The 15,668-nt window shown below is 43.1% G+C and overlaps 1 protein-coding gene across 3 annotated transcripts in view; it reads left to right on the forward strand.

The window, feature by feature from the left end:
* The window catches only part of LOC137347721 (prostaglandin G/H synthase 1-like), an 88,961-nt gene extending 74,102 nt beyond the window's left edge, over positions 1-14,859 (forward strand). For all 3 annotated transcript variants that reach the window (XM_068012564.1, XM_068012563.1, XM_068012565.1), the window contains 4 exons: positions 3,509-3,755; positions 4,833-5,119; positions 6,464-6,611; positions 11,832-14,859. In XM_068012564.1, the coding sequence (XP_067868665.1) occupies positions 3,509-3,755; positions 4,833-5,119; positions 6,464-6,611; positions 11,832-12,190 (1,041 nt within the window). In that variant the 3' untranslated portion in view covers positions 12,191-14,859. The remainder of the gene's footprint in view (positions 1-3,508; positions 3,756-4,832; positions 5,120-6,463; positions 6,612-11,831) is intronic.
* The last annotated feature ends 809 nt before the right edge of the window (positions 14,860-15,668 follow it).

A 15,668-nucleotide genomic window follows, 5' to 3' on the forward strand; every position in this document is an offset into this window, starting at 1 on the left:
TCTACAAAGTGACTCCTGACAAAGCAGTGGCCTGCCAACGTCATCACGGTACTCCGAGCTGCGCACGTGCGCAGCCTACGTCTTGCCAGGACTAAGTGCCACTAGCGTAGGATAACGTCATTGCGCATCCGGGCCTGGTCAGTCTTCGCGCATGCGCACGAAAGCGTCATCCGGTATCCAGCCCCTTTGAGGCTGGTGCTCGGTCCCCGCTACTCGCTCGACACTTTTCCTCCTCCCACCTCCCCCCCCACCTCCGTCCCCACCGGCCGCTTTTCCCCCTCAGCCGCTCGGTCCAGCTCGCTGCACCCCTCCCCAACCCCCCCCCCACCCCCCCCCCCCCCCCCACTTCCCTGGCCGACTGTTCCCTACTCCTCGTTTTGCGTCACGCTGCTCTATGGCCGCTCGCTCCCCACTTCCCCCCCCACCCCACCCCCAAAGCTCTAGACCGCGCTGCTTCCCTCCTCTCAGCCTCTCACTCCTATGCCCCCCTTTCACCCCTCGTGGCCCGCCTTGCTTCTCAAGGCAGTGCACATGGAACGATCAAATGTGGGAGTGAGTGGCTGAGAGGTGGGAAGTGACGCGGCCTAGAGCTGGTGGGGGGTGGGTGACGGGGGGAGCAAGGGGCCGGAGAGCGGGGTGGCGTGAATTGAGGAGCAATCGGCCAGGGGAGTGGGGGGGAGCAGCAAGATTGAGTTGGGGTGAAATCAGTCCTGGTTAGTCATATAAAATGTGCATAACAAATTGGCAGCACATTTTGTACTGTGCCGGATTTTCTTCTCCATCGATCAGGATGCCAATTCACTATCTCCTAAAAGTATCAGAATATGGAAATTCAATCATAAAATTCCTTTTGTATTTAATAGAATTACTGGAATATTACATGGATCTGAGGATTACAGTTAGTATCCTGTACTCCATACTAGTATATTGCTGGGCTTCCATCCAACTGAATTTTTTAGATTAGAGATACAGCACTGAAACAGGCCCTTCAGCCCACCGAGTCTGTGCCGAACATCAACCACCCATTTATACTAATCCTACACTAATCCCATATTCCTACCAAACATCCCCACCTGTCCCTATATTTCCCTACCACCTACTTACACTAGTGACAATTTATAATGGCCAATTTACCTATCAACCTGCAAGTCTTTTGGCTTAAGGTTAGTTTGCTAGAACTGACTAACCATCCTGTGATAAATTGAGCAGCGCCATCTTTAATCCTGGCAGCTGCCTGAACATCACAGACAGTGGCATTTCAACTGAATTGGCTGCATTTGTGCATGCGCTAGTACACCGCCACCTGGTGGTTGCATTGTCAGCAAGCACAGCCATTTATCTAACAGATCAAAGCAATGCTACAAACACACATTATGTACCTGCCATTGTAACACAAATCACTGCTTAGATGGGTGGTAGAGGCAGAAACCCTCATCACATTTAAGAAAACACTTGGAAATGTGATTGAGGTGCCACAACCTACAGGGTTATGGACCAAGAGCTGGAAGATGGATAGGTCTTTATTTGCCAGCACGGACAGAATGGACTGAATGCATTCTCTTTGCTGTAAATGTTCCTGTGTTACCATGTTTTTCAGTCATTTCACTTGTAAAGCAACATCCAATAAGAAAGCCCAATTTATTTTCTATTTATATTAGGTTTTGCAGTCTACAAAATGCAATGAATTTTGTTTTGTTTTGATTTTTCCCTCATGCTATCATTTTCAAAATTGAATCACCCATTGGCAGAGCCTCCTTCGTGCCCACACAATCAGTGCCCCCAAAAATATTGTTTTAGTAATGACATTGTGTACATGTTTAGATATCTGAATCAATCGGCTTATCAGTATTAAAATGTACTATTTTTCAATTATAGTTTCAGATAATTGTCCGTAGTACAGATATACTTCACTTCAAATCTGCATGCTTTGGCTAAATGGTTCATATAACAATAGTAGGTGAAATGTATTTGGAAGTATAAGGGTTAAAATTATGTTCTAAATATGTCAGTGAGTTTTTTTTTTAATTAAATGATGTCAATCCAGTTAATATGAAGACTGGACTGTCAGCCTGTCCAGTGTGTGACTAGGCCTCCAAGTCTGATATATGTCTTTGTTTGGAGGAAATTATTGCAGAAAAAAATCTGGATCTTGGTGATTAAAATGCCGAATAGTGCAGCAAGCGAATAAAATGGCTGGTGCTATAAATACTGCTTTTTGTGTGGGCATGTATATATGTATGTAGCACTGACAAAGGCCCTCCAAGGTGCCTTCACAATTGCGAGCAGATTCTGGTATCAAAACATCATTATATAGGAACAAGCATATTTTGATATATTGTGTTAGAGTATGTCTTCTCAATTGCAAAATAATTTTGGCCAAAATTTTCAAATTCAACAAGGGGACATTAAACAAACAATAGAGGATTGTATGCCCATCACACACCCTGTATAATCCTTCTGCAGTATAAAATGTGGTCAAATGTTCCATTTTTCAGCACTGTCATCACTTATCAATATGATGAGGATGGTGGCAGTGCAGCTTTTGACACATTTGCCAGTCCTGTATCCCTCTACAGCTCTTCCTTTGAATCAGTGGCTCGGCAATCCCACTGATTAATGTATAGTTTCTAATATCAATTTCATAGTCATTATTTGCTTGTACGATGCTTACTATCTGAGAATGTGGCCTGCCCCACCACGACCCAGGTCAGGGCTGTTCCCAACTCCTGCAATCAGCAAAACATCCTTAAAATCAGTGGCTTTCAAACTTTGTGGTGTTGTTTCATTTTGATGCATTACACTACTTAAATGAAGATATGTCATGCTTTCGGTGAGCCTAAAATGCTTGCTGGAAAATTGTGCATGGAATGAAAGTGCTGCTGAACTGGCTGTTGTGGCTAATGCGCCATTGATCTCAGGACCCAGAGATCAATCCTAATATATTTGATCCAAAAAGGTTTATGAGCTTACTGTATGTACAATCCAATTAAACAAACTTTACAGCTATTCAAAACTGAAACATATGGTTCTCAGAAGTTAAACCATACTGGTGTTGCATTACATTACTATAAACATCAGGCAGTAATTAAACAAGCATACTCTCTGCAATCAACAACACCACTTTTATCTTTCGTGGATTCTTTTAGAAATATTACATCAACTATTTCCAATAAATGCAGCAAAATTTGACCAAAAGACATGTGTTCCTTTCAAAATGTCAAATATTTCTTCAAGGTAGTACAATACTTGAACCCACACTCCAGAATGTGCATCAGACAATGTTATTGTATCAGCCACACCACCTTTGAAACCCTTCCGGAGGCCATGTATTGTGCACTTTGAAAATTCTTTTTTGTTTTATTGTATTCAACAGTGGGTATTGCTGCAGAAGTGTGCTGCTGATATAGCTAAAATACATTACTGTTTTGTTTTTAGCATTTCATCGAAGAGTTAAAGAATCATTTAAGGAATAAAAGGAGAAATGTTTAATTATTTGATTTGCATTAAGGTAGTGAATGGAGAGGTCTTTCCTCCAACTGTGAAAGATACACCCATTGAAATGAAATATCCAAAACCTTTACCAGAGGAAAAACGCCTTGCCTTTGGCCATGATTTATTTGGCTTGATACCTGGTCTGATGATGTATGCTACCATCTGGCTTCGAGAACATAACCGAGTCTGTGATATCCTGAAAGAAGAGCATCCAACTTGGAGTGACGAACAGCTTTTCCAAACCACCAGGCTCATACTTACAGGTATCGACCTTCATGTTTTTTTTAAAGGTTTTCTTTCGGCCTTTTTACAAGAGTTTCCTTACCCATTTTCTCTCACGAGATGTAACTGATCTCTTTATCAATATTAGGCCTCAGAAAATGAGATGGTGCAGTGAATTAACACATTGTACTTTCAGAACTGTAACCTTCTCCCAAGAGGGCTACTCAAAGATTCGATTCAATCATAGATCTTAGTCCTGTTACATTTTGGTGGAAAAAAATAAAACCTGCTGAGTGAAGGCGATGGTCTACACATGAATGATATGTGTTTGGAATAATTTAATGAGTAGGTAACAGAGATAACAACATTATTACAACAATAATAATAACAATTTGCATTTATATAGCGCCTTTAACATTGGAAAACATCCTAAAGCACTTCACAGAGGTGTAAGCAAAAATGGACACCAAAGGAAAGAAGGAAACATTAGGAGGGATGGCAAAAAGCTTGGTCAAAGAAAGGTTTTTAAGAAGGGTCTTAAAGGAGGGGAGGGAGGTGGAGAGGTGTAGGGAGAGAACTCCCGAGTATGGGGATGAGACACTGAAGGCACAGCCAGCAATGGTGGGGTGAAAGGAGGATGGGGGAATTCACAACAGGCTAGGTAGGGTATTAGGTTCAGAGAGTTTGGGACAGGTTGCAGGGCTGGAGGAAGCTACAGAGATTGAGAAGGTCATGGCCACGGTGGATTTAAACAAGAGGATGATAATTTTAAATCTGAAACATTATTCTGTACACCAGAACAAGAAAGCTAGGACACAAGAGGGATGACTTCCAATAGATTGAATCTCATTCTTGATTTTGCTGATATTTGATAGGCTGCTAGTGCTGTGACTTTTTTGCTTTGTTTTCTACCCATTCAAAACAATGCCATTTGGCTGCAAAAATAAAATCCAAAAGCATTTGCATGTTAAATTAGAAAACCAGTTGAGCTCAATGCTGCTAAATTGCTTATAATTATTAAGTTAATAATGAGATGTTGCAATATGAGGTACTTGGACCCTGACGAAGTAAAACTATGATATTGATTTTGTACGTTTGTCTATTTCTCTGCTTTACAGGGGAAACAATCAAAATAGTTATTGAGGACTATGTGCAGCACCTAAGTGGCTATTATTTCAAGCTGACGTTTCAACCTGAAATTTTGTTCAACGAGCCCTTTCAGTACAGAAACCGGATTGCAGTCGAGTTCAACCACCTCTACCACTGGCATCCACTAATGCCCGACAGCTTCATTATAAAAGGCCACGAGTTTCCCTATGATCACTTTCTCTTCAACACAGAAATCCTGTTGGATTTCGGACTGGAAGCTTTAGTAGAAGCATTTTCAAAACAGAGAGCAGGACGGGTAAAAATGTATTTTTGTTAATAGCAACTAAACTAGAAGGCACTTGACATGTGGATATTCTGAACCGGATATATACTTTGAATCATTATGCAGATGTCAAAATATTTAGCACAAAGGCTGAAACATTATTAATTATATTGTCCGTGGTTCCCCATGGCAGTGCACATTTAATGCCCTAAAGATGGCTTTTATTATACAAGTGAGACCCAGCATATCTCCACTAATGCTACTTGTATATTGGACTGCCATTGTATATGGTTTTGGGCAATTAAACACAAATCAAGTATTAAAATTGTCATCTTGAGAGGGTTAGATACATGGAAATAATTAACATTATGGCAGTGTTTCATCATAAAGCCACAAGATTTTGAACATCTCTCTGTCAGGATACTCTCAATGTTTCTATCGAGAGTTATCATACAGCAAGGACATGAGATTATCGACAAATGGATTCAATGCCAAATTAAGTCAGGTTGTACCCTGAAAATAAAGCAAAATCGCAGTTTATCCCTTATGACATTGACAAAACAATGTACGTTTTTGCGATGTGGTTGTTTGCATTTGAGTAACACAGGCTAATCTCAAGCAAAGAACACCCTGTGTGACCAGATTCAAATACATATCAATATTCTTCAATTAGTTTATCTCATCCACATTGCGCCTGCTGTTGAAATATGTCGGCCCCTTTGTTTACCCACAGCACGTTTTAATTTGAAGACTTGGCAGACTATCTGTACAGATGGCTTTGTCCAAGTTTGATTTTGTTTCCTGGTTGAAACAAGGTGTCTGTATTTTTTTTAAATAAAACTAAATTGTAGAAAATGCGCAATGAAGCGATAAATAACGATTTACCAAAAAGAGGCTGTATCTACCCAGTAATATCTAAATACGAATGAAATTACTATACTACCTCTGTAACACATTGCCAAAACACATCTAAGTAGAAATACAAAAAGTTTTTCCGCCAAGAGAACCAGCATGAGTGCACAGCTTATTACGAAATTGTCAATGGGTTTTATGTTACAAAATAATGAATCTAAATAATACCAAAAGGAAGCATGGATTTGTTTATAAAAGCAAAATACTGCGGATGCTGGAAATCTGAAACAAAAACAAGAAATGCTGGATTCACTCAGCAGGTCTGGCAGCATCTGTGGAAAGAGAAGCAGAGTTAACGTTTCGGGTCAGTGACCCTTCTTCGGAACCCTTCCGAAGAAGGGTCACTGACCCGAAACGTTAACTCTGCTTCTCTTTCCACAGATGCTGCCAGACCTGCTGAGTGAATCCAGCATTTCTTGTTTTTGTTATGGATTTGTTTATAACTGGTTACTATTGTTATTACAGATTGGTGGCGGGAAAAATATCCACAAAAATATTCTACATGTGACGACTGGTGTCATTGAACATGGGAGACAATTAAGACTTCAACCATTTAATGAGTACCGGAAGGCATTTGGTCTGACTCCATATAAATCCTTCCAGGAGCTAACGGGTAAGTATCTGAAGAATCTTGAATTCATAGGGCTGAATTTTCCCAGCACCTTGGAAATGACAGACTGGGGAAGATAAAGAAGTTCCGGAAAAGGAGGTCGGGTCAGGATCCCGATGTCATCCGACCCTCTTGCGGCTTTCCCCGGGGCAGCTTGTGATTCCTGCGGAGAAATCCCAAGAGTCTGGCAGGAAGCCAATTGTTGTCATGTAAAAGGCAATTAAGAGATTAAGCATGGAATCCTCCTTTTGGCAATAGCACCCATGGGTTACATACTGTTTGTGCCGCTCGGCAAGTTAGAGAAGATGAGTGAACAGTGGGAGTCATTGTAGTCTGAAACTAATACGATGGGCTGGATTTTACATCGGGCAGACAGGAGCTGGGCACCAACATAAAATTCGGTGGCGCACTCGCTTCCGCCTCACCTGGGGATCCACTTTACGGGTCCCCAGGCTTTAATTGTTCCAAGGCGGGGCTTCCACCCACTTGAGGGAGGAAGTCCCGCCTCATTGAGCTGTCAGCCAATCATCGGGCCGGCAGCTCTTAGTCCCAGCAGCGCCACCGGGAGCGGTGGCCGCTCCTAGGACTGCACCCCAGCTGAAGACATTGTGCCAGGACTGCAGGTACGTTTGGGTTGCCTCGCCAGGGGTAATCGGTCATGCCCTGGCGAGGCAAGGGTGGTCATTTGGGAAGTAGGGGGTCCTCTTGGGTCCTGGGGATGGTTGGGGAAGTTGGGGTGGCCCTCAGTTGGGCACCCTGTGCCCCCCGGGGCACGGAGAGTCCAGCAGCTTTTACCGGGCGGCCTTCCCTAGCTCCAGGATGCTTGCTTGCCACGGGTAAAATCCCCGTGGAGGTGGGTGAAGGCCCTTAAGAGATTTGGGTTCCCGGCCCAAAAATAGTGTCTGAATAAGGTAGAAAGATTCCACCCATAGTGCCAATGTTTTAAGCAGTTGTCTTCAATATAGTAAATAGGGCCTGTTATTAGTTGTTAGTAGCTCTCAGTGTGGGATTCCTGGCTTTTTTCAAAACAAGTACACACTTAGCAGGAGCTGCGGTGGGTGTTGAAATCTGCATTCCTCTGTCAAATTCCTGATTTCTGAAACAACTTGCAGGTTTACGCGTGACTCAAAATTGGAAAGTTGAGGATAGTTTAGTGGAACAAAATCTGGCTGTAACATTCAAATCTAGTTTTGCTTTGATATGGATTATTGAAAAAGTGACTCATTTCCATCATTTGTATAGCATTGCAGCTTGTCTGCACTTCTGTGGCTGGATGTATGATGTATCTTTCACCACCTGTGATGGAATCCCAGAAGTGAACAGGGCAGAGCGGGGAGCTGGCAGAATGGCTGCCAGAAATCTTCTGCCAAATTGCACCCCCCACCCTGCCAGTTCAGTGTAGCTCGAGTGGAAAATCGACACCCATGTTTGCAACCATTTTTGGAGCCAGTTTCATTTAATGCTTTGCTTGGAGTTATAAAATTAAAGGGTCTTTATCTGAATGCATGAAGCATTCATAATAAGGTAGTTAAACTAGCTGCACAAATAGAGATAAATGGTTTAAATCTAAACACCATTCAGAAACATAGTTACAAGGTGACAAAGGTTGGGTAATAACTGTCTTGTTTTTGTGGACAGAACATACCTGGGCAATTTACCACATTGTCAAGTAGATTTAGGTGATCATAATTCACTCAGTTTTAGCATAATTCTGGAAAAGGACAGAGATAGAACAGGAGTTAGAGTTCTCAATTGGAGCAAAGCCTTTTTGCTAAACTGAGGAGTGATTTAGCAAAAGTGGACTGGAAACAGCTACTTGAAGGTAAATCAGTGTCAGAACAGTGGGAGGCATTCAAAGGGGAAATTCAAGGGCTTCAGGGTAAACGTGTTCCCACAAAGAAAAAGGGTAAGGTGGCCAAATCTAGAGTCCCATGGATGTCAAGAAGCCTACAGGGTAAGATAAGGCAGAAAAGGAAAGCTTATGTCCGACATCGAGAACGCAATACTACAAAAAGCCGAGGAGTATAGAAAGTGGTGGGGTGAAATCAAAAAGGAAATTAGGAAAGTAAACAAAAGGCATGAAAGAATATTGGCAAGCAAAATCAAGGTGAACCCAAAGATGTTTTATCAATACATTAAGAATAAGAGGATAACTAAGCAGAGAATAGGGGCCATAAAAGACCAAAAAGATAACCTATGTGTAGGAGCGGAAGATATTGGTATGGTTTTTAATGAATAATTTGTGTCTGTCTTCGCAAAAGAGGGGACGGTGCAGATATTGTAGTTAAGGAGGAAGAGTGTGAAGTATTGGATGTGATAAACATAGGGAGAGAGGAAGTCTTAATGGGATTAGCATCCTTGAAAGTTGATAAATCACCAGGGCCCGATGAAACGTATCCTAGGCTGTTAAAAGAAGCAAGAGAGGAAATAGCGGAGGGTCTGACCATCATTTTCCAGTCCTCCCTGGATACAGGTATGGTGCCAGAGGATTGGAGAATTGCTAATGTTGTACCTCTGTTTAAAAAGGGAGCAAAGTATACCAAATAATTACAGGCCTGTCAGTCTAACCTCAGTAGTGGGCAAATTATTGGAATCTATTCTGAGAGACAGGATAAACTGTCACTTAGAAAGGCACAGGTTAATCAAGGATAGTCAGCATGGATGAGTTGAGGGAAGAGCTTGTTTGACCAACTTGATCGAATTTTTTGAAGAAGTAACAAGGAAGATAGTGTAGTCTACATGGATTTTAGCAAGGCTTTTGACGAGGTCCCACATGGCAGACTGGTTTAAAAAAATAAAATCCCATGGCATCCAAGGAAATGCAGCAAGGTGGATACAAAATTGGCTCAGTGGCAGGAAACAAAGATTTAGTGACTGGAGGGCTGTTTCCAGTGGTGTTCTGCAGGGCTCAGTACAGGGTCCCCTACTTTTTGTGGTGTATATTAACGATTTGAACGTAAATGTAGGGTAAAGCCTAGCTTGGGTATAAAATTAAAACCCAACCCAACAACAGCCAGCCTGAACCCGACCCGGGCCCGAGTCTTTTAATTTTTTTTAAATGCCTGACCCGACCCAAAAATAACAAACGTATTATTGAAACAGAAAAAATCGTAGATTAAAACAAAAACAGTACGAAACAAAACAGTACAGTCCAGCCCGAACTGACCGAAGCCCAAATGCTGGACGCCAAATGCAGACCCAATCCAACCCGAACCCGACACATGTAATTGGGTTTGGTCGGGTTCAGGTCGGGTAGCCAGGCTTTAATGTAGGGGGCATGATCAAGAAGTTTGTGGACGTTGTGTGGTAGATAGCAAGGAGGATAGCTGTTGGCTGTAGGAAGATACTGATGGTCTGGTTAGATGGGCAGAAAAATGGCAAATGGAATTCAACTTGGAGAAGTGTGAGGTGATGCAGTTGGGGAGGTCAAACAAGGCAAAGGAATACACGATTAATGGGAAAATACTGAGAAGTGTAGAGGAAGTAAAGAACCTGGGAGTGAATGTCCACAGATCCCTGAAGGTAGCAGGACAGGTCAATAAGGTGGTTAAGAAGGCATATGGAAACCTTTCCTTTATTAGCCAAGGTATAGAATACAAGAGCAGGGAGGTTATGCTGGAACTGTATAATTCATTGGTTAGGCCACAACTTGAGTACTCTGTGCAGTTCTGGTCACCTCATTACAGAAAGGATGTAATTGCACTAGAGAGGGTACAGAGGAGATTTACGAGGATGTTGCCAGGACTGGAAAAATGCATCTAAGAGGAAAGATTGGATAGACTGGGGTTGTTCTCCTTGGGACAGAGAAGGCTGAGGGGAGATTTGATTGAAATGTACAACATTTTGAGGGGCCTGGATAGAGTGGAGGTGAAGGGTCTATTCACCTTAGCAGAGAGGTCAGTGAAGAGGGGGCATAGATTTAAAGTGATTGGTAGAAAAATTCGAGGGGAGATGACGAAAAAACTTTTCACCCAGAGGGTGGTGATGGTCTGGAACCCACTACCTGAAAGGGTAGTTGAGGCAGAGACCCTCAACTCATTCAAAAGGAGTCTGGATATGCACCTCAAGTGCCGTCATCTGCAGGACTACGGACCAAATGCTGGAAGGTGGGATTAGAATAGGTGGATTGTTTTTCGGCCGGCACAGACACGATCGGCCAAGTGGCCTCTTTCTGTGCCTTAAACTTTCTATGATTCTATGATTCCAATGTTGTAGCTGGAGCACAATTCTTCAGTACTACAGCCAGGATCTTGCCAGGACCTATAGACTTTGCTGTATCCAGTGCCTTCAGCCATTTCTTGACATCACGTAGAATGAATCAAATTGTCTGAAGTCTGGGCTGAATGGCTGCCTTCTGTGCCATAAATGATCTGTGACTCAATGACTGGCATCTATGGAGCAGGCCAAGATGGATCATCCACTCAGCACTTCTGGCTAAAGATGGTTACAAATGCTTCAACCTTGTCTTTTGCAGTGGTGTGCTAAACTGCCCATCACTGAGGATATTTTTGGAGCCTCTTCCTCCAATTGTCCACCACCGTTCACTGGTTGTGGGATTGCTTTGCACTGTCTACGGCATCATCAAGCTCGGCTATTTGGGGATGTTATGGTACAGTGTCCATGTTATTGAGTTAACAAGTATGGACATGCTACAGCATCACAGGCACATTTATCAGACATTTCCGACAACCAAGGATAATTTGTTTTTATCTTTAGTTCATTGGTTAAACAGTTGGCACCTCTGAATTGAGTTTCCTGCAACATATAGATGCCAGTAGGTGTTGGTGTACTAACCTACGAGCCACACTGTGGACAGCAACGAGGCCGATTGGATGCACAGCTAATAAATTGTACTATTTTTATGGTATTTTAATGTACTCACCATTAGAATATTTAACTGCATCCACTAAAGACCACTTAAAAGGCAGAAATAGTGGTTTTTTTTCCACTCTGGAAATCATTCGCTAAATTTCTTCACTTCTTTCCAATAAGAGGACCTCTTTGATCAAGCATTTGCTCACTCTACTCAATCTCTCATCTTGGGCCGTTGTCTCTTTTTGTCCCTCACACTTCAACGTGAGACACCGTGAGATGTTTTTCTATGTTAAAAATGCTATTTAAATATGAGCTGTTCTTGCTTAATTTGACACTAAAAATATGCTACTTTTTTTCATTTCTAGAACCTTTTGACAAACGCAATCTGATTATTTTCTTTCATTATAGGTGAAACAGAAGTAGCAGCTAAACTGGAGAAATTGTACGGACACATTGATGCAATGGAATTTTATCCTGCGCTAATACTGGAAGCACCATACGAAAATGCCATTTTTGGGGAAAGTATGGTGGAAATGGGTGCTCCCTTTTCCCTCAAGGGACTCATGGGAAACCCAATTTGCTCTCCAGATTATTGGAAACCAAGCACATTCGGAGGGAAAACAGGTTTTGATATCGTCAACACAGCAACCATTGAAAAGCTGGTTTGCCTCAATGTTAAAAAATGTCCATATGTGGCTTTCCATGTGCCAGATGATGTAGACAATGATGGTGAGAGGGAAAAACGAGAGCCATCTACTGAGCTGTAATCTGCCAGGGAATATACTGGGACAGGACAGTGGAGGTATTGGGTACATAAGAAAATGCTGAATGGAATTTTGCTCCTAATAATTCTAAACTATTAATTTCAGCTATCTTGAAGGGGCAGATTGACCAAGTGACAATAGTGAATAACAGTAAATAATTCTCTTGTGTTGGGTTCTGCATTAGGGCTTAACAAGAAAACAGTACCCAACAGTGGAAAGCATAATATAAAGATTTGATACAAATACATTTAGAACATTTCAACCAGATAAGAAGAATTTTGTTTTATCCAGATAACTTATTTCATGTAGAAATGTGCTTCATTCAATGGAGTATAAATTAGTATGCGTTGCTATGGGATGACATTTGCCCATTCTGCACAAGCATTGATCCCACTTTCAAATTCACAAAAGCCTTTTTCTGTTAGGCGTGATGGGTGAGTGCCTAAAACAGACATTAGGCCCCTTAAATATGTGAATTAAGGGCATAATCCCTGTTAAGGACCTCTTTGAGAAAATTGCGCCCAATGAGTGGGCCAGACATCGGGCCTACCCTGTCTCAGGATTCTTCAGAGGTGCCCGTAACTACCAGTCAAAGATAGGTATTTTAAAGTTTGTTCTTTTTTTTAAAAAAAAAAGGCATCTTCCTGTGGAGCCAGGAAGGAGTAGTGGTGCAGCTCAACTCTACAGGAATCATGCTCGCCATCCCTTCCCCCTCACCCTTGGTAGGATCCTTGTTTTGGAATCAAACTTCTATCAGTTAGCACTCTGATAAATGATATTTTGATTAACATTAATGTTTACAATGTAAGGAGACCCTGTTGATGAAAAATGCAAAGGATATTTCATCAGTGAGATAAAAAGCTTTAGGCCTTAAATAGATCGCATTGCTCTTTCAACAAATTAGTTGTTTTTCAAGATTGGAAAATGCTTTCAGCTGAGCAAAGTTGGAATTTGTGGCCAAGGCAGATACTATATTAGCATTTAATAATATCCAGTGCTGTTGATTAACTGGACTAAAATTTCAAGCAGCATTTTAATAGCTTTGCAGATCAAACAGTGAAAGGTTTCTATGAGATCCCCCCTCACTCTTCTGAACTCCAGCAAATATAATCCTAACCTACTCAATCTCTCCTCATATGTCAGTCCCGCCATCCCAGGAATCAGTCTGGTAAACCTTCGCTGCACTCCCTCTATAGCAAGAACGTCCTTCCTCAGATAAGGAGACCAAAACTGCACGCAATATTCCAGGTGTGGCCTCACCAAGGCCCTGTATAATTGCAGCAAGACATCCCTGCTACTGTACTCGAATCCTCTCGTTATGAAGGCCAAAATGCCATTTGCCTTTTTTACCGCCTGTTGCACCTGCATGCTTACCTTCAGCGACTAGTATACGAAAACACCCAGGACTCGCTGCATATTCCCCCCTCTCAGTTTATAGCCGTTCAGATAATCTGCCTTCCTGTTTTTGCTACCAAAGTGGATAACCTCACATTTATCCACATTATACTGCATCTGCCATGCATTAGCCCACTCACTCAACTTGTCCAAATCACCCTGAAGCCTCTCTGCATCCTCCTCACAACTCACCCTCCCACCCAGTTTTGTGTCATCTGCAAATTTGGAGATATTACATTTAGTTTAGATTTAGATTTAGAGATACAGCACTGAAACAGGCCCTTCGGCCCACCGAGTCTGTGCCGACCATTAACCACCCATTTATACTAATCCTACATTCCTACCACATCCTCACCTGTCCCTATAATCCCCTACCACCTACCTATACTAGGGGCAATTTATAATGGCCAATTTACCTATCAACCTGCAAGTCTTTTGGCTGTGGGAGGAAACCCACGCAGACACAGGGAGAACTTGCAAACTCCACACAGGCAGTACTCAGAATTGAACCCGGGTCGCTGGAGCTGTGAGGCTCTGGTGCTAACCACTGCGCCACTGTGCAGTTTAGATGAGTTCACTCATCTAAATCATTAATGTATATTGTGAATAGCTGGGGTCTTAGCACTGACCCCTGCCATACGCCACTAGTCACAGCCTGCCATTCGGAAAAAGACCCACTTATCCCTACTCTTTGTTTCCTGTCGGTCAACCAGTTTTCTATCCATCGCAATACACTACCCCCAATCCCATGTGCTTTAATTTTACACGCTATTCTCTTATGTGGGACTATGTTGAAAGCCTTCTGAAAGTCCAAATAAACCACATCCACTGGCTCCCCCTCATCAACTCTGCTCGTTACATTCTCAAAGAATTCGAGTTGATTTGTCGAGCATGATTTCCCTTTCATAAATCCATGCTGACTCTGTCCGATTCTACCACTGTTCTCTAAGTTCAACAACACCTTGAATTTAGACAAAACCTTTAACACAGAAAATGTCCCAAAATGCTTGACGAGAGTCATGGGGGAATTTTATGCTGGCGATGGGGGTCTCGACGTCGGGAGAAAGTGACAGAGATCACCGTGTCACCTCTTTTCCGGAAGGCCCGCTGAACTTAATGCCAATCAGGCACTTACGTGGACAGCGATGAGCCTTCCATAGGATTTGAGACCCCATCACCAGAAGTCCAGCCCTTGGAGAACTGCCGGCCATCGGAGGCAGTGACTGCTGCTGGAGGTGACTGTCCTGGAAGCCGAAGATCATTGCTGGAACCAGGCCTCAGGTAGGTCAGGGTGGGAGGGGTCTTGTGGAGTGGGGGGGTCGCAGGTGAGTGCAGGGAGGGGAGTCAGTAGCAAGGGCAGGGGGTGGCCCTAAGCGGGCCCACACTGCCCTCCCTGATGTTTGGCCCCTCTTTCAGGCACTGTGCCTTTGAGTGAGGGACACCATCCTCAACCACACACCCCACCCACAGCCGGAAAGCAGACGCACGGGTTTTTGTGCAACAGAGCCTTTCGGCAACAGAGCCGCCCGTCACATGGGTAATTGTGGCTGCGGCAGGAAGAGGCCCTTAATTGGGGGTTAATTACCCAGTTCAGGGCCTCAATTGTTGGCGGGGCAGGAAGGCCGTTCACAGGCCTTCCCACCCCGGACTAAATTTTGACGGAGGCGGGATGATGGCAGGAAGAACCTCCACCACCATCCGACCTGATTTTATGCTCTCCCTATCTCCGAATCCACTGCAGAGGAGAGCATAAAATTCCCCCACAGAGTCATTTACAGCACAGAAGGCGACCATTTGGCCCATCGAATCCATGTGGCTCTCTGCGGAGCAATCCAGTCAGTTCCACTCCGCCGCTCATTCCCCATAGCCCTGCAAGTTTATTTCCTTCAAGTGTCCATCCAATTCCTTTTGAAATCATTAATTGTCTCTGCTTCCACCACCCTCCTGGTGGGAGTTTCTTGTCATTACCACTTGCTGCATAAAAAGTTCTTCCTCACATTCCCCTGCATCTCTTGCCCAAAACCTTCAATCTGTGCCCCTAGTCCTTGTACCATCAGTTAATAATCTTGTTCACATCTATCAAATC

Source organism: Heterodontus francisci, chromosome 32 (assembly GCF_036365525.1).
Source record: "Heterodontus francisci isolate sHetFra1 chromosome 32, sHetFra1.hap1, whole genome shotgun sequence".
Classification (NCBI taxonomy): Eukaryota; Metazoa; Chordata; class Chondrichthyes; order Heterodontiformes; family Heterodontidae; genus Heterodontus; species Heterodontus francisci.